The sequence below is a fragment of the Bubalus bubalis genome, chromosome 4 (genome assembly GCF_019923935.1).
Source record: "Bubalus bubalis isolate 160015118507 breed Murrah chromosome 4, NDDB_SH_1, whole genome shotgun sequence".
In the NCBI taxonomy this organism is placed as follows: domain Eukaryota; kingdom Metazoa; phylum Chordata; class Mammalia; order Artiodactyla; family Bovidae; genus Bubalus; species Bubalus bubalis.
The window spans coordinates 16,994,393-17,019,278 of NC_059160.1; the positions used below are offsets into that span (position 1 = coordinate 16,994,393).

General features: G+C 44.4%; 2 protein-coding genes across 2 annotated transcripts in view; both read left to right on the top strand.

Moving 5' to 3' along the window:
* The window catches only part of LOC112577663 (antigen WC1.1), a 50,844-nt gene extending 37,831 nt beyond the window's left edge, over positions 1-13,013 (top strand). Inside the window, exons 10-21 of the mRNA XM_044941023.2 lie at positions 78-395; positions 4,669-4,761; positions 4,835-5,149; positions 6,368-6,682; positions 7,032-7,073; positions 7,159-7,473; positions 7,728-7,760; positions 8,313-8,450; positions 8,840-8,932; positions 9,197-9,241; positions 9,718-9,864; positions 12,735-13,013. Coding sequence (XP_044796958.2) covers positions 78-395; positions 4,669-4,761; positions 4,835-5,149; positions 6,368-6,682; positions 7,032-7,073; positions 7,159-7,473; positions 7,728-7,760; positions 8,313-8,450; positions 8,840-8,932; positions 9,197-9,241; positions 9,718-9,864; positions 12,735-12,880 — 2,000 coding nt within the window. The 3' untranslated portion in view covers positions 12,881-13,013. The remainder of the gene's footprint in view (positions 1-77; positions 396-4,668; positions 4,762-4,834; positions 5,150-6,367; positions 6,683-7,031; positions 7,074-7,158; positions 7,474-7,727; positions 7,761-8,312; positions 8,451-8,839; positions 8,933-9,196; positions 9,242-9,717; positions 9,865-12,734) is intronic.
* Positions 1-24,886, top strand: part of LOC102402808 (antigen WC1.1) — a gene marked incomplete in the record, with an annotated part of 1,152,186 nt that overhangs the window by 149,608 nt on the left and 977,692 nt on the right.

Below are 24,886 nucleotides of genomic sequence, written 5' to 3' on the forward strand. Positions count from 1 at the left end.
GACTTAACCTCCTTGCACACTCTGTTCAGGTTTTTTAAAAAATGAGACTTTGCTGACATCCTGTCTTCTTCTACCAGTGTATGCAGAAGCTCGGCTCATGACAAATGGCTCCTCTCAGTGTGAGGGGCAGGTGGAGATGAACATTTCTGGACAATGGAGAGTGCTCTGTGCCTCCCACTGGAGTCTGGCCAATGCCAATGTTGTCTGTCGTCAGCTTGGCTGTGGAGTTGCCATCTCCACCCCTAGAGCACCACGCTTTGTAGAAGGAGGAGATCAGATCTCAACAGTCCGATTTCACTGCTTGGGGGCTGAGTCCTTCTTATGGATGTGCCCTGTGACTGCCCTGGGTGGTTCTGACTGTTCCCATGGCAACACAGCCTATGTGATCTGCTCAGGTAAGAGAGGGGGGAAGGGCTGCTGGTACTCATGGAGTGAGATGTCCCAAAGAGCAGAAAGTGAGGGAAACCTGACTTCAAAAATCAGATATTTCATGGTGAAATATACTTCTTCTCATTGTTCATTCATTTTTCAGGTCAGGGCAAGAAGTGTGAAGGGGAATAATATATTTTTAAGCAGCATTATTATTTACAAATAATCATAGAAAACAATGTACCAGCAATAAGTGTAGACCTCAGTCATGATCCCCAACCCAGATAGGCCAAGAGAACATTCCCGGCACTACAGAGTCACTGTTGCCTCCCAGTAACTCTGTCCTGTGTCCTCTCCAGTGAAAACAGTTTAACTTCTACTACCATAGAATATTCACTGGAAGGACTGATGCTGAAGCTGAAGTTCCAGTATTTCGGTCATCTGATGTGAACAGATGACTCGTTGGGAAAGTCTCTGAAGCTGGGAAAGATTGAGGGCAGAAGGAGAAGAGGGTGTCAGAGGATGAGATGGCTGGATGGCATTACTGATGCAATGAACATGAACTTGGACAAACTCCAGGAGATGATGACGGACAGGGAGGCCTGGCATGCTGCAGTCCATGCGGTTGCAAAGGTTGGGCATGACTGGGCAGTTGGACAACAACAATAACAACAACCATAGGATATTTTATTGATTTTTGAACTTTATATAAAATCATGCAGTATGTTTCTTGTGTGTCTGACTTCTTTGACTCAACATTATGTTTGGGATTCACTCATGTTATTTATAGCAGCTGACTATTCATTTTTACTACTGTAGAGTAGTTCTTTGAATGATTACATGACAATATACTGATCCATTTGACTGATGGTAGAGATTTGAATTGTTTTCTGTCCTTGACTATTACAAATATGATGCCACAACTTACCATGGCAATGACTTTGGGTGAAAATCTATGCTATTTATTTAATCCTTGGTCTTTTATTTTCATTTTCTTAATGGTACCATGTCCTTAGATGAGCGAAGTTCTTAATCTTAAGGAAATATAACTTACTAGTTTTTCCTGGTATATTTAGTACTTCTTATATCCTTTTGAAAAGAACTTTGCTGACTCCAAGATGATAAAAACATTCTTCAATAGTATCTTATAGAAGTTTACTTTTCTCTTGCATATAATTAGATATTCCTTCTGAGATTGATATCTATATAAGATAAGGGTCAAATTTCATACTGACATCTAATTGACTCAGAATCTTTTTCTGAAAAGATTTTTGTCTCCACTGTGTGCCACCTTTGCCATAAGGAGAAGGGCATGTGTGTCTAAGCCTTTTTTTAGACTCTCTGTTCTATTCCATTGTATCATTTGTCTATCCTTGTGCAAACACTATATTTTCTTAATTATTGTAATTTTAGAGTAAGTTTGGGTAATTTTAATTCACAAGAGTTCAGTTCAGTTCAGTTCAGTCAAGTCGCTCAGTCGTGTCCGACTCTTTGCAATCCCATGAATCACAGCACGCCAAGCCTCCCTGTCCGTCACCAACTCCTGGAGTTTACTCAGACTTATGTCCATCGAGTTGGTGATGCCATCCTGCCATCTCATCCTGTTATCCCCTTCTCCTCCTGCCCCCAATACCTCCCAGAATCAGAGTCTTTTCCAATGAGTCAACTCTTTGCATGAGGTGGCCAAAGTACTGGAGTTTCAGCTTTAGCATCATTCCTTCCAAAGAACACCCAGGACTGATCTCCTTTAGATTGGACTGGTTGAATCTCCTTGCAGTCCAAGGGACTCTCAAGAGTCTTCTCCAACACCACAGTTCAAAAGCATCAATTCTTCGGTGCTCAGCCTTCTTCACAGTCCAACTCTCACATCCATACATGACCACTGGAAAAACCATAGCCTTGACTAGATGGACCTTTGTTGGCAAAGTAATGTCTCCACTTTTGAATATGCTACCTAGGTTAGTCATAACTTTCCTTCCAAGGAGTAAGCGTCTTTTAATTTCATGGGGGCAGTCACCATCTGCAGTGATTTTGGAGCCCCCAAAATAAATTCTGACACTGTTTCCACTGTTTCCCCATCTATTTCCCATGAAGTGATGGGACTAGATGCCATGATCTTCATTTTCTGAATGTTGAACTTTAAGCCAACTTTTTCACTCTCCTCTTTCGCCTTCATCCAGAGGCTTTTTAGTTCCTCTTCACTTTCTGCCATAAGGGTGGTGTCATCTGCATATCTGAGGTTATTGATATTTCTCCTGACAATCTTGATTCCAGCTTATGCTTCTTCCAGCCCAGCGTTTCTCATGATGTACTCTGCATATAAGTTAAATAAGAGTTACTTTATATTAACTAACTATGCTGTTTTTCTTGCCAACTGTGTTGGTCATTCTTGGCCTTTTACATTTAAAAACATTTTTTGAAATTAGTTTGTTATTTTTCACCAAAAGAAACTTCATAAATGTATTTTGATTGAGATTATATTTAATCTACCAGAAATTTGAGGATGATTGACTTTGAGAAGTTTGAGCATCCCAATTCATTGACATGACATATCCCTCCCTTCAGTTAGGTCTATCAGAGGTTTTGCCCGTATTTTACTAGATTTTCTCCTAGGTGTTTCACTTTTTTGAAATTATTTGTATTTCTTTTAGTGAAAGTATCCTAGGAATTAATTCTTTCTGACTTATTTTCACCTTTTAATTTTTTTATTTTGACCTAATTTGAGACCTGAAAGTTGCAAAAATAATATAAAAATTCCAAATGACGTTTACCTGGATCTCCCAATATTAGTATTTTGCTGTAATCTTCCTCTCTCTCTCTGTCCCCCTCCTGCCCCATTTCTCCATAAATATGTAAAGTCTTTCTGAATTAGGTTGCAGTCATGATGTCCTTTTATCCCTAAAATAATTCAAGAAATTTCCTTATTAACCAAAGTGCAGTCAAGTCCTCAGCTGACTTCAACCCCAGATGACATCTAAATGCAACTACATGAAAAATCCCAAGACACAACTGCCAAGTTGAGTCTATCTCAAATTACTGACCCAGGAAGGCTTAAGAAAATGAAGAGTGTGGGTACACACACACACACACACACACACACACACACACACACGTATATATATATCTATTGCTTCAGAAGCTGTTTTTATAATTTGTTATACAGCAGTGTAATCGGGACACTTACTATGTGGCCTGCCTTTCTAAATAGAGATCTATTTGTCCTATGACCTTCCACTTTATTGATTCTCCCTTATGCTGAGATAATGTGCTAATATGCTCATTCTTTAGTTCTTAATTTCAACTAGTAAGTTTTTCAGCTCTAGAATTTTTATTTGTTTTTGTTGTTATCATTATTTGTTTTTTTCCATCAGGGTGCACATTTTGTCAGTTAATTCCATGGGCACCTTAATCAAGGCTCTTTAAATTCTCTGTCAAGTAACTCTAGTAGCTGAGTATCCTGGGGAATTGTTTCTAATGTCTACATTTCCTCTTGGTTTCTCATGAGATCTATTTTCAATAAATATTTTTTAAAATACAGACACTGTAGATGACAAATTGTAGAAATACTTCAGAAAGTGTTTTATTTTGCTTCTTCTATTTAGGGATAGATTTAGGGACAGATAGATTTAGGGCTTCCCTGGTGGCTCAGAGGTTAAAGCGTCTGCCTGCAACGTGGGAGACCTGGGTTTGATCCCTGGGTCTGGAAGATCCCCTGGAGAAGGAAATGGCAACCCACTCCAGTATTCTTGCCTGGAGAATCCCATGGACGGAGGAGCCTGGTGGGCTACAGTCCACGGGGTCGCAAAGAGTAGGACACGACTGAGTGACTTCACTTTCACTTTAGGGACAGAACTTATTTAACTCATTCTTAGTGCTTGAGACAAAAATTGTGGCACTGTCAGAAGCAGAACTCTTCATAGCAGAGGTGAACACTACAGTTATGAAAAATTTATGGCTATGTTAACCTGGGTTTCCCCAAAGGCTCAGTGGTAAAGAATCTGCTGGCCAATGCAGGAAATACAGGAGATGACATTTTGATTCCTGGTTGGGGAAGATCCCCTGCAGGAGGAAACGTCAACCCATCCCAGTATTCTTGCCTCAAGAATTCCATGGACAGAGGAGCCTGGTGTACTACAGTCCATGGTGTCAAAAAGAGTTGGAAACTACTGAGCAACTAAACAACTGCAAAAACTGCTATGTTACATTTTTCTTCTCAGACCCCACTGCTTGTCATTATTTAGTTTAATTCAGTTTCCTGTTTTTCAATCACCAACACCTTGATCATTGCTGTTTCTTCAGGAAACCAGACCCAGGCGCTGCCCCAGTGCAATGACTCCCTGTCAGAACCAGTAGGCTCTGCAGCCTCAGAGGAGAGCACCCTCTACTGCTCAGGTGAGGGTCCCACAGAACAGAAGACCCTTTACAACCCCGTCACCGTCCCATTGTACCATTTTTCTCTCCTCAGACAGCAGACAGCTCCGCCTGGTGGAAGGGGGCGGTCACTGCGCCGGGAGAGTGGAGATCTTTGACCAGGGCTCCTGGGGCACCATCTGTGATGACGGCTGGGACCTGGACGATGCCCGCGTGGTGTGCAGGCAGCTGGGCTGTGGACAAGCCCTCAATGCCACGAGGTTTGCTCACTTTGGGGCGGGATCAGGGCCCATCTGGCTGGACGACCTGAACTGCACAGGAAATGAGTCCCATGTGTGGAGGTGCCCTTCCCGAGGCTGGGGGCGGCATGACTGCAGACACAAGGAGGACGCGGGGGTCATCTGCTCAGGTGCGTGCTGCACAGTGTCCACAGTTTGGGGGAGGGGTGGGGCCCTGGAGGACAGGGGTTTGAGCCCTGAGGGAGAGATGCTGAAAGGACCAGAGTAGGAGGCTTCCTCCCATGGAGCCTGTCTTTCCAGCAGACGTGAAGATGAGGTGCTTTCACTTCCTCCTGCATCAGCTGAGATTCTGGTTCTTTCTTCTCACCAGTGTTTCCTGGCAGAGCCATTTCTTACAGTTAACACTTGAAAGCAGGGCTCATTCTGCAGTTACCTGTGGTAGTAACATCTTGAAATCCTGGGCTTCCCAAGTTGCCCTAGTTGTAAAGAACCTGCCTGCCAATGCAGGGCATGTAAGAGATGTGGGTTCAGTCCCTGGGTTAGGAAGATCCCCTGGAGGAGGGGATAACAACCCATTCCATTATTCTCGCCTGAGAATCCCATGGACAGAGGAGCCTGGCATAGTGAAAGCTCAGATTTTTCCTCTACAGTTCTGTTTGCTAGGAGTCTGAAGAGAGTCTCCGTGGGCCAAATCCCAGTGTCCACAGGGCTGCATTCTTCCTGGAGTCTCTGGGGAGGACTCCTTTCCCAGCCTTTTGTGGTTTCTGTGTGGCCTCATTTCTTAGCTCAGAGCCCTCTTTATTCTTCTTCTTCAACAACAGTGCCTCTTCCAACAGTTCTCCCTCACTCACATTTCCCTTGACTGGAACTGAGAAAAGTGATGCATTTCTCAATGTAGTGAGTTTAAAGATGTGTTAGGCTGAGCTCACATAGTTAATCCTCAATATTTGAGCTTTATCTCTCCATCCCAAGGTCCTTATTAATCACATCTGTAAAGTCCTTTTTGAAATGTAAGGTAACATATCACAGGTTCCGGGATTAGGCTGTGGACATCTCTGGGGGTCCGTTATTCTGTTGACCACCTCACTGTCCACATCACTTTCCATTCTTTTAGAAGTTTTGTCAGGAAGCAGGAATCAGCTCCTGTCACTGCAGGTGCCCAAGTTGGTCTTGCTCTCTGTTCATATCTACATTGTTGTGGTAGAAATAGGTATACAGACATTAATGGACAAAGTCAGGTGAAATGGAGGTAAAAGTCAGTCTTGTCACCCAGTGGGCATCTCCTCTGCTGGGTCAGGGGTGTATGGTCACAACTTCTGGGGGAGAGGAAAACCCAGAGCACTGAGTGGAGTGCTCACTGTGTCCTGTCTCCTCCCTTTTGATCTTAGAGTTCCTGGCCCTCAGGATGGTGAGCGAGGACCAGCAGTGTGCTGGGTGGCTGGAAGTTTTCTACAACGGGACCTGGGGCAGTGTCTGCCGCAGCCCCATGGAAGACATCACCGTGTCCATCATCTGCAGACAGCTCGGCTGTGGGGACAGTGGAAGTCTCAACTCTTCTGTTGCTCTTAGGGAAGGTTCGAGACCCCACTGGGTAGATGGAATCCAGTGTCGGAAAACTGATACCTCTCTCTGGCAGTGTCCTTCTGACCCTTGGAATTACAACTCATGCTCTCCAAAGGAGGAAGCCTACATCTCGTGTGCAGGTGATTTACCATCTGTTTCTGTGTCACTCCCAACCATATAGGATGTCATTAGTATGATTTCATATTTTCAGATCTAATTGATGGGTTTTGGTTGAGTCTACAAAATGTAGGTGTATGTTTGTATTTGTCTCTGTGTCTGTTTTTTTGCTGTTGTTCTGGTAAACAACTAATTAGATAAAGTAATTTCAGCTGCTGATAACATGCACTGATCCTCTCAGCCAAGTAGATGGTGAAACTTCTGTGGTCTCTTGTCACCTGACTGTGACAAAAAACCTTAGATACTCATGTTTGGGGACAAGACCTCCCCCAGCTGTCCCTGAACTATAGCTTCCCATTGTTGCCTCTGCAGGAAGAAGACCCAAGAGCTGTCCGACTGCTGCCCCCTGCACAGGTACGTCAGCCCTGCCCCCTCCCCTGTGGCTTCCAGGGGCTCCCTCCCACCAGGGCAGTCACAGGAGGGGCTGCTGCCTTTTCAGACAGGGAGAAGCTCCAACTCAGGGGAGGAGACAGCGAGTGCTCAGGGCGGGTGGAGGTCTGGCACAGCGGCTCCTGGGGCACTGTGTGCGATGACTCCTGGAGCCTGGCAGAGGCCGAGGTGGTGTGTCAGCAGCTGGGCTGTGGCCAGGCCCTGGAAGCCGTGCAGGCTGCAGGGTTTGGCCCTGGAAATGGGAGCATCTGGCTGGATGAGGTGCACTGCGGGGGCCGGGAGTCCTCCCTGTGGGACTGTGCTGTGGAGCCCTGGGGGCAGAGCGACTGCAAGCACGAGGAGGATGCTGGTGTGAGGTGCTCTGGTGAGTGAGGGGCTTGGGGTCCACCCTGGGTGAGCTGGGGCAGCGTGGGGGCAGTGGGCTGGACCAGGGGTGGTGGGGAGTTTATGTTCAGAGAGTGTCCTGATGCTGGGGCTCTGATGTAGGAGAGGGGAGCTGGGAGGACTGGACACTGATGTTGTGGAGACTGAGGGGTGATTTCAGGCTCAGGAGGGAAAAATGGGCTGCCCTGCATTCTGGCCAATCACGCTGCTCCAATCTGCTGTTTTTCTTTCCAGGTGCAAGGACAACATTGGCCCCAAGTACTGCAGGTACTGTGGTCCATCCATGGGCAGGGGAGAATACTCAAATACTGGGGGCCTGTTCTGTGGGCTCTCTGACAGCTCAGGAGAGGAAAGAGCCTGAGGAGCCCTGGCTGGTGGGGGAAAACCAGGGCATTATGTTTGGGAAATCCCCTGCCTTGGTTCCCAAGGTGAAGGTTCTCATGCCGGGGGTCCAAGTGAGTCTGGTTCCCATGGTGCAGATTCTAAGGATCTCCCACCTGCCCCTGAGTGTTGCTCCTCATCAGTGAGGTGCAGGTCCCAGGACTGTTTGACACTCTGTCTCCTGAAGCCCAAGGAGAGGGGATGAGCCAGGTCCTCAGAAGCTGTCTTGGCAGGGCATCTCCCTGACAATCCCTGGCTCTGCCTTGGCTGGAGTGGAGTTGACTCATCTCAGGACGAGACCTGGAGGACCCCAGTCACTGTCAGTGCACTTGTGTCTGAGGCTGGGACTCCATTGTCTGGAGCGCCCTGGAAATGCAGGCACAGGGGGTTTCTCTGTGCCCAGGACCTTCTCCACACCCACTTGCCTTGTTCTCCTAGGGACGAGAGCAACTTCAAATCCTCTCCCTGGCATCTTCTCCCTGCCTGGGGTCCTCTGCCTCATCCTGGGGTCCCTTCTCTTCCTGGTCCTCATCATCCTAGTGACTCAGCTGCTCAGATGGAGAGCAGAGCGCAGAGGTGGGCTGCAGGGGGAACTGGGGACCAGGGAGAGTGTGTGGAGGCAGGAGATGGGGCAGGTGTGAGGAGGGGAACCTGGGCCAGGTCTCTGTTCTGAGTTGCAGAACTCTATGTGCTCCATGCTGAGCTCTAAGGGCTGAGTATACAGAAATTCTTAGGACTGGGGTGTGAACTCTCATAAGTCATGGCCACTCCTTTGAGATCAGACAGATTCGGGGCTAAGCTGTGGATTCAGGTCAGACAGGGGAGAAGGTGCTGACATGGTGCACGGGGTGGGAGGTTAAGCCGAGGCCTTGGCAAGCCCCATGTAAGCACTGGGGAGATGAAGGTGGGCTGGCTGGATCGGGGTGTCTGCGGCAGCTTCTCTGACCTGTTAGGGGATCTCTCAGCCTTATCCAGCTATGAAGATGCTCTTGCTGAAGCTGTGTATGAGGAGCTCGATTACCTTGTGACTCAGAAGGAGGGTCTTCTGGGAAGCCCAGGTGGGTGTCTCTGCCTGCCGTCCTGGGACCTTTGGTTGTCACCTCCCACTGATTGTGTGGGTCTTCTCAATGTCTTCAGACCCAACGCGTGCCCCACACTAACAGAGGCAGCTCCTATAAAGTGGTAGGATGGCCTCTCAGAGCCCTGAGAGCCCCCAGGCTACACTGCAGGAGCCAGGTCTGTCCCTTCCCAGCCTTAACACAGGCCCCGTGAGTGTGGGGAGGGTCATTCTGTGTGTTGTGTGATGTTTGTCTCCACTTTAGGCTTCCTGTCAGATGGTGAGGACAATGACTCCAGGTCCGCTCCAGGTAATAGAGATGGACCCACCTCAGCTGGGCTTTGGGAAGGAGAGTTTCCCTCACAGAGACAAGATGTAAGGGGAACAGTCTTCCTTTGATGGACCAGAGGCATCCCTTGTGTCCAGATGGGGTCCGTCCTTCCCCTTCTCTGACTGTTCTGTGATGTCTCACATTGGGGCTGGGCTCTCTGTGTCCAGAATTACAACAGGCACACAATGTTTTTAAAAAATAACATCTGGAAAGCACAATTTGACAAAATACTTTAGTAATGCTCAATGGTATAAGAATTCCTTTGAGAAAGATGTGTAAAATCATGTTTTGGCTTATGGACACTTCAAACTGAAGCATGGTCTTAAAGAAAAAAATCTTTTGAAACAAGGTGCCTCTATTAAGCGGCTCAGAAACTCTGGGTCAGAAGGGATCTTAGGTATTTCCCAGACCCACCCACTTACTGTGGTTTCATCTGCCTCCTGCTCTGCCTTCAGAAGCCCCAGATCAGAGGACCGATGCCCCTGGCGAGGATTATGATGATGCTGAAGAGGTACCAGCGCCTGGGGCTCCTCCTGCCTCTCAGGGGAGTGAGGAGGAAGTGCCCCCAGAGAAGGAATATGAGATGAGGTCCTCTCAGACACGTGAGTGGTGTTAGCTGATCTCTTGCAGTCTTTTCTTTCTGTCCTGGAAAGGGTTTATTTGAGCTCCTCAAGGCCCAGCCTCTCTAGAGTTTCAAATTTAGGTAATCACATGCATTTGATGACTCAGATGGTAAAGAATCTGCCTGGCATGCAGGGGACCTGGGTTTGATCACTGGATGAGAAGATCTCCTGGAGAAGGGAATGGCCACCCACTCCAGTATTCTTGCCTGGAGAATCCCATGGACAGAGGAGCCTGGTGGGCTGTAGTCCATAGGGACACAAAGAGTTGGACACGACTGAGTGTCACTTCACTGCTCAACCATATGCTGTCTTTAATGCTGTCATACTCCTTGGCAGTGAGGAATTACTCTACTTTTGGCACTTATGTATCTATACTGCAACATCAATTTTCACTTTATATGTAATATGATTACATTAGAATTTACAGATTAGGGCATTTCCTGACAATCCAGTGGTTAGGACTCTGAGCTTTCACTGCTAGGAACTGAGTTCAAATGCTGGTCAAGCAACTAAGATCCCACAAGCATTGTTCAGTGACCAAAAGAAGAAGAAAACTTACAGATTAATTGAGCATATTTACAAAATCCAAAAATAGAACAAATATTTGATAACACCTCTGTGCTGTCTTATACATGAAAGGTAGCTAGAGATTTTTAAAAATGTACTGCAGTATTGAATTTGTGAGTCATTCTGATAATTTAAGATGAGCTCTGTTTATATGTCAGCACTAACATGACAAATCTATGATACACGGTCAGTCAGTTCAGTTGCTCGGTCGTGTCGGACTCTTTGCAACCCCATGGACTGCAGCATGCCAGGCCTCCCCGTCCATCACCAACTCCCAGAGTTTACTCAAACGCATGTCCATTGAGTCAGTGATGCCATCCAATCATCTCATCCTCTGTTGTCCCCTTTTCCTCCTGCCTTCAGTCTTTCCCAGCATCAGGGTCTTTCCCAATGAGTCAGCTTTTCGCATCAGGTGGCCAAAGTATTGGAGTTTCAGCTTCAGCATCAGTCCTTCCAATGAATATTCAGGACTGATTTCCTTCAGGATGGACTGGTTGAATCTCCTTGCAATCCAAGGGACTCTCAAGGGTCTTCTCCAACACCACAATTCAAAAGCATCAATGGCACACGGTGGCCTTAACTTAAAGCCAATTAGGTGGGTCATGGACTCAGTTTGAGGCCAGCTAAAGTCGACTGTGTGGATCACAATAAACTGTGAAAATTCTGAAAGAGATGGGAATACCAGACCACCTGACGTGCCTCTTGAGAAATTTGTATGCAGGTCAGGAAGCAACATTTAGAACTGGACATGGAACAACAGTTCCAAATAGGAAAAGGAGTATGTCAAGGGTGTATGTCATCACCCTGCTTACTTAACTTCTATGCAGAGTACATCATGAGAAATGCTGGGCTGGAAGAAGCACAAGCTGGAATCAAGATTGCCTGGAGAAATATCAATAACCTCAGATATGCAGATGACACCACCCTTATGGCAGAAAGTGAAGAGGAACTAAAAAGCCTCTTGATGAAGGTGAAAGAAGAGAGTGAAAAAGTTGGCTTAAAATTCAACATTCAGAAAACGAAAATCATGGCATCTCATGCCATCACTTCATGGGAAATAGATGGGGAAACAGTGGAAACAGTGTCAGACTTTATTTTTTGGGGCTCCAAAATCACTGCAGATGGTGACTGCAGCCATGAAATTAAAAGACACTTACTCCTTGGAAGGAAAGTTATGACCAACCTAGATAGCATATTCAAAAGTGGAGACATTACTTTGCCAACAAAGGTTCATCTAGTCAAGGCTATGGTTTTGCCAGTAGTCATGTATGGATGTGAGAGTTGGACTGTGAAGAAAGCTGAGCGCTGAAGAATTGATGCTTTTGAACTGTGATGTTGGAGAAGACTCTTGAGGGTCCCTTGGACTGCAAGGAGATCCAACCAGTCCATTCTAAAGGAGATCAGTCCTGGGTGTTCTTTGGAAGGAATGATGCTAAAGCTGAAACTCCAATACTTTGGCCACCTCATGCGAAGAGTTGACTCATTGGAAAAGACTCTGATGCTGAGATGGATTGGGGGCAGGAGGAGAAGGGGATGACAGAGGATGAGATGGCTGGATGGCATCACCGACTCGATGGACATGAGTTTGAGTAAACTCCAGGAATTGATGATGGACAGGGAGGCCTGGTGTGCTGCAGTTCATGGGGTCCCAAAGAGTCGGACATGACTGAGTGACTGAACTGAACTGAAAGTCTAATTTGCTCCAAACGGTTCAGTAGCTGAGAGAAGACACTCATTCTCTGGAAAAGAACATTTCTCCATCTGAGGGCCCATGTGGTCCCTCTGGAGGGGCCTCTGTGGATGCACCTGTGATAGTATTTGTGGACATTTGGGAACAGGAGTCAAGTCAACCAAGAGCAGAGCTGATTTGTGAGTGAGGAACTCAGGTTTTCCTTTCTCCACTCTCTCTCTCATTGTGATTTCACATCTGTCTGTTGTGAGAGAAGAGCATTTAAATTCATTGTTATGATTCTTACCATTCCTGGGCATCTCCTTGCTGATTGTGTAGTGTGGAGGCAGGTCTTCCTAGAGCTCCTGTGTGAGCACAGGTCTCCTGTGATGCAGGGTTTCCACATGAACTGAGGCTCCAGAGACTACATGGACTGGATCTGAGAGGATAGCCTTGGTCCATCCTCACTGTAACTGATATGAAATAGCCTGAGCCTCCCGCCCACCCCTGGGTCCCAGGGATGCTTTGTCATCACCACATGCTTAACTTGCTTCCACCACACTGTCTGGTCCCCTTGTCTCAGTTCTAATCATACTTCTCTTTCCTCTTTCAGGCTCTTCTCTAAATGTCTCTAGAGAAGAAGCTAATCCTGGGGAAGGAGAAGAGAGGCCCTGGCTGCTCCAGGGGGAGAAAGGGGACCCTGAGTATGATGATGTTGAACTCAGTGTCCAGGGAATATCCACAGTGACTTTCTCGTGATGTTGTATTAAATATGAGACGAAGCCTCAAATATTCTAATTGCCTGTATTTCAATAGAGTAATGCTGGCCTGTAATTGTGTTACATGAAAATTGCTCAAAATGAAATATTCTGAATAAAGTAACTTTTTTGCTTTGCTGGTTATTTAGCAAGTTCCATGTCAGACGCTTTTAGATGATTGGCCCTCAAACACCATTTTCCTCAAAGGAAATACACGATGAGTGCACTGCCCTGTTTTTTTGCAAACTTCAAAAGCTAATGAGGTCATGACTTTGCCTGGGATCACAAATTCTCCAGGTCACTCTTACTTAGAAAAAGAGTCTAAACTTGGTCCACATTCACACCCTCTTTTCTAGCAAGATGAACTTCTCAACCAAAAACTATAGTCAGAACCTGAAAGTAGTGTTATTTTATTTGGTGGGAATGTTTAGGACTCCAGGCCCTGGAGACAGCATCTCAGTAACTCTGAGTAAACTGCTCCAAAAAGGCAGAAAGGCAAGTCAGGCTATACATGAGTTTGCAACAAAGGGAGCAGGCAGTCTAAAGATCAAAGATCAGGTACCAAGTTAAGGAATTTAGTATTCTGTGTATGGGAAGATGCAAGCCTCTGGACTCACTGAATTCAATTCTTTCATATGCAGCTCAGTTATCTGGGGCCAACCCTGTTTCCCTGTCCACCTTAAGGAGCAGCAGATGGCTGCTTCTTGCTTTCCCCCCGCTCCTCAGCAATCACCATGGGGGGTGGCAGCATCCCCTGGATGCTTTGGGAGCCCTCATTCACAACTGGAGGCCAGAAATCACTGATGGTTGTGACATTTCTTGTTTATTGATATGGCAGGAGATAATTTCATTTCACAAACTAGTGGAAAAAAACTAATCCTGTATCTTTCCTAAGATGTCACATCACCTGTTTTTAACCTGTTTTGGAGCACCAGAGTTGGGTGTTAGATTCAAAGAGGGAAAAGTTACTTGGCTGGTGGGAGAGAATGGATACAACTTTCCTTATCCTGACTAAATTTTCACAGGCCAATTAAAAATGTAACTCTGCACAACTATCTCTTCCTTTTTCATCTCTAATTCCCTAGGTTACTTTATCTGTTTATTCCTCAAGCTGATGCAGACTCCTCCTTGCTCTTCTCCCATGTCTAATTGGTTATCGAATCCTTATCAATCCATTCTTTCCTCTCCATCACTTCCTACTATTTCTTCAGGACATTGCTATTTGTTGTCTCTCCATTTATCTCTCTTGTAAGTGAATTATATCAGCTTATATATCTCTTCAAGTTGATGGAGGGCATATTGGTGCTCACCCATACCCTGCATCCAGGTTGGACAAGAGGGTAAGAAAGACCTAAGTAGATGCGATCTAGAGGAAGGGATGTAGACAGAATGATCAGGAACCTTTGTCTACTTGTTTCAAAGATGTGGATGGAGGGGTCTAATATGACTAAACTCTTAAAGGAAGAATTTCAGACTAATGGGCTTCTCTGAAAACATATTGTTTCAAGATTGTTTTAATCTGGCTACATGATCCTGCTGTGATTCTTGAGGGTAGAGAGAGCTGTCATGTAGGAGTGCCTAAGTCAAGATTACATTTACCCACCCACCCAGCCCCCATTCCATTGTGGACATGTGGAGAAGCTGCTGATCTAACATAAGACCTGAGAGTGGTGGCCTGGATGTGAGCTGAACCCACCCAGTTACTTGGTTGATGCACGATCCAGAGTGCTGATCTACACTCATGCCTTCAGTCCTGGTAGTTCTAGGCTGTGCTTGGGGATGGGAAGATGCCCAGGACTTCTGCCAGTGAAGCTCACATGGCCATTCACCATTGAGAAAAGATGAAATAAATGACATTTGATGAAAGAAATAAAGCATATCCAACAAGAAGTTCAGTGAACTCCAAGAAAACACAAATACACAAATTCAGGAAGAGAATATGTGAACAAAATAAGATTTTTTAAAAGTATTTATTATAATTTTTGTCATTGTTTTAATTTTTGGTTGCACTCAATCTTTGTTGCTGCCACCAGCATTCTCTAGTTGTGGCAAGCAGGGGCTACTCTTCTTTGTGGCTTCACTATGCAGTGGCCTCTCTTGTTGTGAAGCATAGGTTCTAGACAAGCAGGTTTCAGTAGTTGCAGAATGCGAGCTCATATTTGTGGCTGAAGGGTCCAAGAACGTGGGTTCAGTATTTGTTGTGCACAGGCTGAGTTGCTCCACAGAATAAATTCAGATTTTTTTTAAACAGAGGTAGAAATCATAAAAAAGGAAGTAAACAGGGAGTTTACTGATGGCTTAGTGGTTGGGATTCTATGCATTTACTACTGTGGGTGGATTCAATCCTGATCAGGGAACTGCTATCCCTCAAGCTGTGCAGTGAGGCAAAAGAAAAAAAGAACCAAACAGACAAATGAACCAAACAGAAATTCTGTTGCTTAAGATTGCAGTAAATGAAATGCAGCAAAATGAAAAATGCTACAGAGAGCATCAGAAACAGCAGAAGACTCTGTAAGGCCGAAGACAAGACAATTGAATTACCCGGCCAGGGGACAAAGGACAAAAAAGAACAAAAAAGTGTGAAAGAACCTGTGTGAACAATGGGATAACATTCACAGAAACAACCTGCACATTATTGGAGTCCCAGAAGCAGAAGAGAGGGAGAAAGGGACAGAGACTGTACTTAAAGAAATGATAGCAGATAAGTTCCACATCTGATGAGATGTAAACATCCAAGTTCATGTAGCTAATAGGTCACCCCTCAGAGTTCATTCAAAATTATCGTCTCCAATACACAGCGAGAGAATTTTAGAAGCATCAAGAGAAAAGCAAATGCTCACAAAAGAGAAATTCCCTTAAGAATATCAGTGGACTTTTGAGAGAAAACCTGTCAAGCCAGGAGAGAAAGGGATGATATATTCAAACTGATGAAAGTAAACCTGCCAGCCAAGAATACTTTTCTCAGGAAGGTTGTCTTTCAGAAATGAAGACGAGATAAAGACGTTCCCAAACAAACAACAGTTGAGGGACCTCACCAACACAGGTTTGCCTTACAAGATTGCTGAGGGGAAGTTTTTCAAGCTAAATGAAGAATGTTAATTATTATGTGAAAGAAGTGAAAATATACAACACACTTGTAAACCTAAATATGTAATCCAATTCAGAATACTCTCACACTGTAATATGGTAGTGTGCTAACCAATTAGCTCTAGTCAAATATTTTGTTATTGGATATAAAGAAAGGGAAATTCTGACATCAAATACAGAAAATATAGGAGGGGATAAAAATGTAGAACTTTAGTATGTGATTGAAATTAATTTGTTATCAGATGAGTATTATATAGACAGTGTCTATGTACGTTTTTCTTGCTCAGTCGTGTCCAACTTTTTCGACCCCATGGACTGTAGCCTGCCAGGCTCCCCTGTCCATGAATTCTCTAGGCAAGAATACTGGAGTGGGTTTCCATTTCCTTCTCCAGGGGCTCTTCCCAACCCAGGGATCAAACCTGAGTCTCCTGCATTGCAAGCAGACTCTTCACCTTTTGAGCCACCAGTTGTATGTATAAGATGTTTCATGTGAGCCTCATGCCAACAAAAATGTAAAAATCTACAGTAGATTCACAAAAAGTAAAGAGAAGAGAATCAAAGAGTGACATTATCCAAAATTATCAGTTCACAGTTCTAACTGTTGTGCAGAACAGTTGAGTTGTCCTGGTCTCTTAAAGCATCCTTCTAGATCAGCACAAGAGGACTTTCCTTACACAACATGAAAGACTAATTGGGCTTTTTTTTTTTTTTTAAGCCAAAGAACTTTTTCTGCAGGTCATATCATTCCTTATGTCAGACAGACAGTGCAGCTGTACTTTTTTAATTGCAAGTTTTCTTCCTGTGATATTCTTGTGTGGTTTTATTGAAAAACTGCCAAATGATAAATCATACAAATAGGCTTTCTCCTCTGTTGGTTCTGATTAAGACTTAATAAGAAGCCACATGTTAGTACGTTGTGGTTTGTCTTGTGTATCCTTAGAGATAGAGATTTGCACCGTTTGTTGTGACATGTCTGTTGATGATAAGCTCCTTCTTCTTGAAAATCAAATTTTGCCTTGGTAATTGCTGAAAACATTTGCCTTTAAAACAAAAATATCAGTTAGTTAAGTGATGTCTTCAAAAACAGTTCTTTATATTTGTCATAATTTCTTTTAAATGTCTGGCACAGTGCCATTCAGTCATTCAGTAAACATTAGTTGAGCATCTGTTAAGTTACAGAGACTGGAAATGCAGAGCTTATACACAAGTACAGGCCTCACTCCAATTCTGGGCCCTGGCAGAGGCCTTGGTTAGCATGCCCAGATGGGGAAGGAAAAGAGAATCTGTTCACAGACTTTTAGATGTTAAAGGAGGAATGCATTTTGCTGTGTTTCTAGTGTTCTTAGGCTGGTCTGCAGGCTGGACTCAGCTGCACCAAAGCCCCATGTGCTACAGAGCATCAGTTCATAGAGTTCAAGTCTGAACAACCATTCAGCCTTTGAATCCTGAGTGCCACCCCAGTGGCACTAACCTTGGGTTTAAGAGTGACCACCCACAAGAAATGAATAGCTCAGGAGTTAGTACATCAACTGTGAGCCGAGGTGGATTAATCATGAAGCTAATGAGGCTTCACCTTTAGGGCCTCTCACTGCACCAGCCCCTTCCAAGGCCTGGAGGCAGGGGAGGGCTCCCTAGCACTGTGCTCACAAGGACATAGGTTTTCAATGAGCCATTTTCTTGGGTTGAGGAAAAGAAGCAATTCAGTAAGATTATTTCTTACCCAAAGGTGAAGAAGTTAATTAATTTAGTGCATGAGCACTAAATCCAGGAATCATATTTGTTCTGGAAATCAAGGAGAATGACATTGAAACATGTATAATATCATATATGAAATGAATTGCCAGTCCAGGTTCAACGCATGATACTGGATGCTTGGGGCTGGTGCACTGGGATGACCCAGAGCGATAGTACGGGCAGGGAGGGGGGAGGGGGGTTCAGGATGGGGAACACGTGTATACCTGTGGCGGATTCATGTGGATGTATGGCAAAACCAATACAATATTGTAAAGTAATTAACCTCCAATTAAAATAAATAAATTTATATTTAAAAAAAGAAACTGAAGAGGTTCAGAGAGCAAATGCTGCCTTTTCATTAGTACAGTATTGGTGGAAGGATAAGAATAAGATCAACAATTAACTAACTCAGAGGAAAAGAGAGCTGTTTAGTGCAGTGGGACAACCCAGAGGGATGGTATGGAGAGGGAGGAGGGAGGAGGGTTCAGGGTGGGGAACATATGTATACCTGTGGCGGATTCATTTTGATATTTGGCAAAACTAATACAATTATGTAAAGTTTAAAAATAAAAAAAAAAAAATGAAGGTCAGGATGCTAAGAGTCAAACTGAGAAAATGTGAGCCTGACTATCAGCACTGACTGATGTAAAGGGAAAAGGAGATGTACCAGGTGTGGGTGTTCTTAAACAGGACTTAGATCTAGTTGTTGGTCAGTCAGACGTGGTGACTGGGAACCAACCAAGCCCAACAGGGGAAGCAAGGTGAGACCTGAGGGAGGAGCTTGGGATGAACACACAGAAGGAAGAGGAGATCCAAGAAAGTAGCTGCTTCATGTGACAGATTCTGTCTTCTTTTCAAGTCTTTCTCCTCTGTATCCATCAGAATAGATTCTGCTCTGCTGCTGGAACAAGTGATCCCCAAATCTCATTCACATAAACACACACACAAACACACACACACACACATTCATCACAACCTACAGATGTCTGTGGTCAGTGAGGCTCTTGCACCTGCACCATCTGGAACACACAGCCTCTGGGGCAGGAAGGAGAGAGGCTAGAGTCACACTTGGGCTTTTCCTGGTTCCACTCGGAAGTGACACAGGTGACACCACCCACGTTTCATTGGCCACAATGAGTCACTGAGGGCTAGAAATACAGCCCTTTGACGAGTATTACTGTCTATCCACGTCCTTCAGTGGAGCTCCTGAGAGCAGTGCTGTCAGTTTTTTCTCGCCTTGGAGAAGCTTCTGAGGTACAGCTTTGTGCAGAGATCGAACGTGATCTGGTCCACCCCTTGTGGGATTTGAAGGCATTGTCTGTTGAATTGCTTCATCTGGTGTGTTTCTGACTCCTTACTCCACTTCAGTCTGTGCCGAGTGGGATTAGTCACATCTGGGTCTCCACTGTCTCCCTCTTCTCCCACAGTTTTCACTAACTGCAGGGTTATTTTCAGTCTTTGTTCTTGCATTCATTTCTTTAATTATCCAGTATTTCTTAAGCTGTTACTATGAGTGTTTATTTGGCCTTAAAGAGACATTGAAGAATAAGACACAGTACTTGCTCTCAAGAAGTTCCCACTGTGGAGATAGTAAGCAAGTTTTTATAGACTAAATAGACACAGCAGTAATTTTGAGCTAGAATGATCAGAAAGAGCTTCACAGAGGTGATGGCTCTGTGCATTTAAAAACATATGAAGATTTAGAAGCAGCTATTTGTAGCGGACTTGAAAATGTGTCCTTCAGAATTTACGTACGCATAAATGTAGTATTTTCTGTTTTTTATAATTGATTTAATCTTGCTCACCTATAAGAGGTATTTGTGTAATTAAAAAATTTCAATAAAATTAACAGACTCTCTCATTTAAAATGTGTCCTTCAACTTAATTCAGTAATAATTATCTCACTGATTCTAGGTTCCCTGACAAAATTGGTTTTTCAACAGATATCTTCACTGTTTCTCCTCCCAAGATGGTGTCTGGGACCAAGGAGTTTCTTACTCTCCAGTGGCAGTGGGGAAGCATCCTTGGTCTGCATGCTTTCCATATGGAATCAGCCTGTCTTTGATTTAGTAGCTTTGATCTGTTCTGGTTTCTGGGCATCAGAAGCTGGGCTTGTGAAGAAATGAATGAGGCCAATTCAGTGCCAAGCACTTTGTTAGCTGTTGCTGATCATAGACTGGAAAGTGCTGAACAAGGATGATGGGCTGGGCCTCAGCAAGCTCATGACCTTGCGCCTTCCTTCATGCCCTTGTGATTAAGTGGTCATTGATAAAGGGGCCTTTACTAAACCCTGTAATATTCATGCAAGAAACACAGATGATGAGGTGAGTATCCAGTGCTTTGGAGTGTCAACCCAGACCCTCAGCAGTAAAAGTATGGGGTCCTAACCACTGGACCACCTGCCAATTCCGTAATGTTGTATAGATAAATTTTAAGTCAAAACTATTTTCTATTTTAGTCACTCTGATTGGTCCTGAGGAAATGTCACTTGTGCAAGGATGGTTAATTATTATCTTCCTCAGAAAACAGATGAACTTAGCCTCTTAAACCTCCATTTTCTAATGTGTAATTTGGGAATAATAATGCTACATTATAATGCTGCTGTAACGTGCTGAATTGTTTTACAATCCATAAGGCCAAACAGTTAGCCTAAGTGAAAGAAGGGAATTCTTTTTGTTATTTACTTCAGCACTTCTAATTCACTATAGAATCTGCTGAACTTTTTTATTACAAAATTTTCTTCCTGTTACAGTCATATGTTGCCTTCACTGAAAACGTGCCAAATGATAAATATATCAACATCCTGCCCACCCCGTCATATCTGATTAAGATCAGAGCACAAGACTTCATGATCTTCACTGTCAGTAAGCTGTGGTTTTTCTTCTGTATCTTCAGATACAAGGAAAGTTACAGCATCTATTCATTTTTAGAACTGGCCATCTCAGCCCTGCTCTGGAAATGGGCTGTGTTTCTTTCTGGATATTGGAATTTACTGCATTCACCGCAGAAAGGCATTGTTGTGAGCCATGCATAGCTCATATCTTTTAATAGTTTTGAAATACCTTTACAACAAAGGATGCAACTTGCGTTGTGTTGTTAAGTTCGCACAACAAGTTGAATTATGTTTTCAAAGAAAAACAGTTCTTTTTGATAGGAATGATTTGTGTAAAAGGTCTACCAGAGTACCATTCATTCATTCTTTCATTCATTTATTCATTAGACATAGTTTGACATTTTTAATTAACAGGAATTGGGGATACAGAGTGAATTAGACTTTTACCGAGTAGATTCCAGCTTATAAAGTAAAATTAGCAAAGAAACAATTTAATTCATGATGGTAAGGTCAGGTCCATGAGCAGTAGAATGGGGCACAGAGAGAAGGGGTGAAGTGTGGAAGACTCACAACTCTGATTGGCACCAATTACCATCACAATATGTGGTTTCTGGGAGATTTCTGACAGCTCCAGTCAAGGCTCTAGGTGAAAAAGTGAAAGTTGCTCAGTCGTGTCCAACTCTTTGCGACCCCATGAACTATACAGTCCATGGAATTCTCTAGGCCAGATTACTGGAGGGGGTAGCCTTTCCCTTCTCCAGGGGATCTTCCAGGGGATCTTCCCAACCCAAGGATTGAACCAGGTTCTCCTGCATTGCAGGTGGATTCTTTACCACTGAGCTATCAGGGAAGCCCAGACTCCAGGTAACAGAATTGAATTCCTGTTCTAGAGTGCCTGTGATTCCCAGGAAGGGATAGAGAAAGATGCCCTAATAATGTTTCTGTACCACTACTATGTCCTACTGCTAACTAGTGGTTATAATATCACTACTAATGCCAACTCATTTAACCCTCACCAAAATTCTGTCATCTAGGCCCAAATAAACCCTCCATTTGTAGAGGAAACCACTACATAGAGAGAATACAAGAACCCTGTTCAAGGTTGCATGCATGGTATGTGGCTGAGCTGTGAATTAGGACAGGGCAGACTGACTCCTGAGTCTGTTCTCCTGACCCCTGCACTGCACTCTCTCAAGTTCATTGTGGACACAGCCAGTTGCAGTCCTCCCTAAAACTTTCTTTCTTCAAATCTGTGATGAGATTGGACACAGATATTTCCTTATGTATCAGAGAAGATGCACCTTCATCCGAGGGTGTGTTGGTCCATGCTGACCCTGCACCCCCAGCTCTGGGGTACAGGGAGTTGTGGGCACCACATGCCAGCCCTATTAACTCCTCCATGTTTAGGGAAGATCCCCTGCAGAAGAATACTCCAGTATTCTTGCCTGGAGAATTCCATGGACAGGGCAAACTGGCGGGCTACAGTCCATGGGGTGGCAAAGAGTTAGACACAACTTGGCACCCCACTCCAGTACTCTTGCCTGGAGAATCCCATGGATGGAGGAGCCTGGTAGGCTGCAGTCCATGGGGTCGCGAAGAGTTGGACATGACTGAGCGACTTCACTTACACTTTTCACTTTCATGCATTGGAGAAGGAAATGGCAACCCACTCCAGTGTTCTTGCCTGGAGAATCCCAGGGACAGGGGATCCTGATGGCCTGCTGTCTATGGGGTCACACAGAGCCGGACACAACTGAAGCGACTTAGCAGCAGCAGTAGCAGCAGAGAGACTAATACTTTCGCCTCACTTTCCAGCCCACCCTTCCCTATAACACGGTCTGGAGCCTTCAAGAGTGTCTTACCTGTGAGAGCTCCATCCTCAGGTGAGACCGTGTGTACCTGGTTCACTAAACAAATCCCTGTGTCATCCGGTGGGAGGGATACTGGACCCCAGGAAGCACGTCCTGTGTTCTAGGTGTCTGGCCAGTGGTTTCTGATGATGGTGTGGACTCCATAACTGGGTAAGGAATGGTGAGTCTGGGCTCAGAGGGAGTAGAGAATCAACCCTAAGTGAATCAGCAGATCCTGGTCCTATTCCAGCATCTGAGTTTAAATTCTAGTTCTGATATTTATGATCAGTTTTTATCATTAATATGTTAAAGGCCCAGATATAGAAGGAAATAGGGCCCAAGTACAGTCACAGGGCCAGGGAGTGAGAGGACCAAATGAAAAGTAAGTGATTCTTGTATGTGTGTTTAGTCACTCAGTTGTGTCTGCCTCATTGCGATGCTATGGGCTGTAGCCGACCAGGCTCCTCTGTCCATAGGGATTCTCTAGACAAGAATACTGGAGTGGGTTGCCATGCCCCTCTCCAGGGGATCTTCCCAATCCACAGATAGAACCAAGGTCTCCCGCATTGCAGGCGGATTTTTTACTGTCTGAGCCATCTTGGAAACCCGATTCTTGTATAAGTAATGGATAAATATTAGCATATTTAGAGGGAGAAAGTTTCTCAGTCATGTCCAACTCTTTGCTACCCCATGGGCTATACAGTCCATGGAATTCTCCAGGCCAGAATACTGGAGTGGGTAGCTTTTCCTTTCTCCAGGGGAAGGACAGAGATCTCTTCAAGAAAATTAGAGATACCAAAGGAACATTTCGTGCAAAGATGAGCGCAATAAAGGAAAGAAATGGTATGGACCTAACAGAAGCAGAAGATATTAAGAATATTAAGAAAATGTGACAAGAATACATGGAAGAGCTATACAAAAAAGAACTTAATGACCCAGATAACCACAGTGGTGTGATTACTCACCTAGAGCCAGACATTTTGGAGTCCCAAGTTAAGTGGGCCTTAGGAAGCATCACTATGAACAAAGCTAGTGGAGGTGATGAAATTCCAGCTGAACTATTTTTAAGTCCTAAAAGACGATGCTGTGAAAGTGCTGCACTCAATATGTCAGCAAATTTGGGAAACTCCGCAGTGGTCACTGGACTGCAAAAGGTCAGTTTTCATTCCAATCGCAAAGAAAGGCAACGCCAAAGAATGCTCAAACTACCACACGATTGTACTTATCTCACACTCTAGTAAAGTAATGCTCAAAATTCTTCAAGCCAGGCTTCAGCAATATGTGAACCATGAACTTCCAGATGTTCAAGCTGGATTTAGAAAAGGCAGAGGAACAGAGATCAAATTGCCAAAATTCGTTGGTACATAGAAAAAGCAAGAGAGTTCCAGAAAAAAAAAACACATCTATTTCTGCCTCACTGACTATGCCAAACCTTTTGACTGTGTGGATCACAACAAACTGTGGGAAATTCTTAAAGAGATGGGACCACCAGACCACCTTACCTGCCTCCTGAAAAATCTGTGTTCAGGTCAAGAAGCAATAGTTAGAACCAGACATGGAACAAAGGACTGGTTCCAAATTGGGAAAGGAGTACGTCAAGGCTGTTTATTGTCACCCTGCTTATTTAACTTATATGCAGAATACATAATGTGAAATACCAGGCTGGATGAAGCACAAGCTGGAATCTAGATTGCTGGGAGAAATACCAATAACCTCAGATATGCAGATGACACCACCCTTATGGCAGAAAGCAAAGTGGAACTTAGGAGCCTCTTGATGAAAGTTGAAAGAGGAGAGTAAAAACTTGGCTTAAAACTCAACATTCAAAAAACGAAGATCATGGCATCCATTCCCATCACTTGGTGACAAATAGATGGGGAAACAGTGGAAACAGTGACAGACTTTATTTTTGGGGGCTCCAAATTCACTGCAGATGGTGACTGCAGCAATGAAATTAAAAGACGTCTTGGAAGGAAAGCTATTAACATCCTAGACAACATATTAAAAAGCAGAGACATTACTTTGCCAACAAAGGTCCATCTAGTTAAAGCTATGGTTTTTCCTGTAGTCATGGTTGAACCATAAAGTTGGACCATAAAGATAGCTTAACCCCCCAAAATTGATGCTTTTGAACTGTGGTGTTGGAGAAGACTCTTAAGTCCCTTGGACTGCAAGGAGATCAAACCAGTCAATACCGAATATTCATTGGAAGGACTGATGCTGAAGCTGAAGCTCCAATACTTTGGCCACCTGATGCTAAGAACTGACTCATTGGAAAAGACCCTGATGCTGGAAAAGATTGAAGACAGGAGGAGAAGGGGATGACAGAGGATGAGATGGTTGGATAGCATCACTGACTCGATGGACATGAGTTTGAGCAGGCTCTGGGAGTTGGTGATGGACAGGGAAGCCTAGCGTGCTACAGTCCATAGGGTGGCAAATAGTTGGACCCGATTGAGCAACTCAACTGAACTGAACTGAGAGGGAGAAATGCATATGTTCA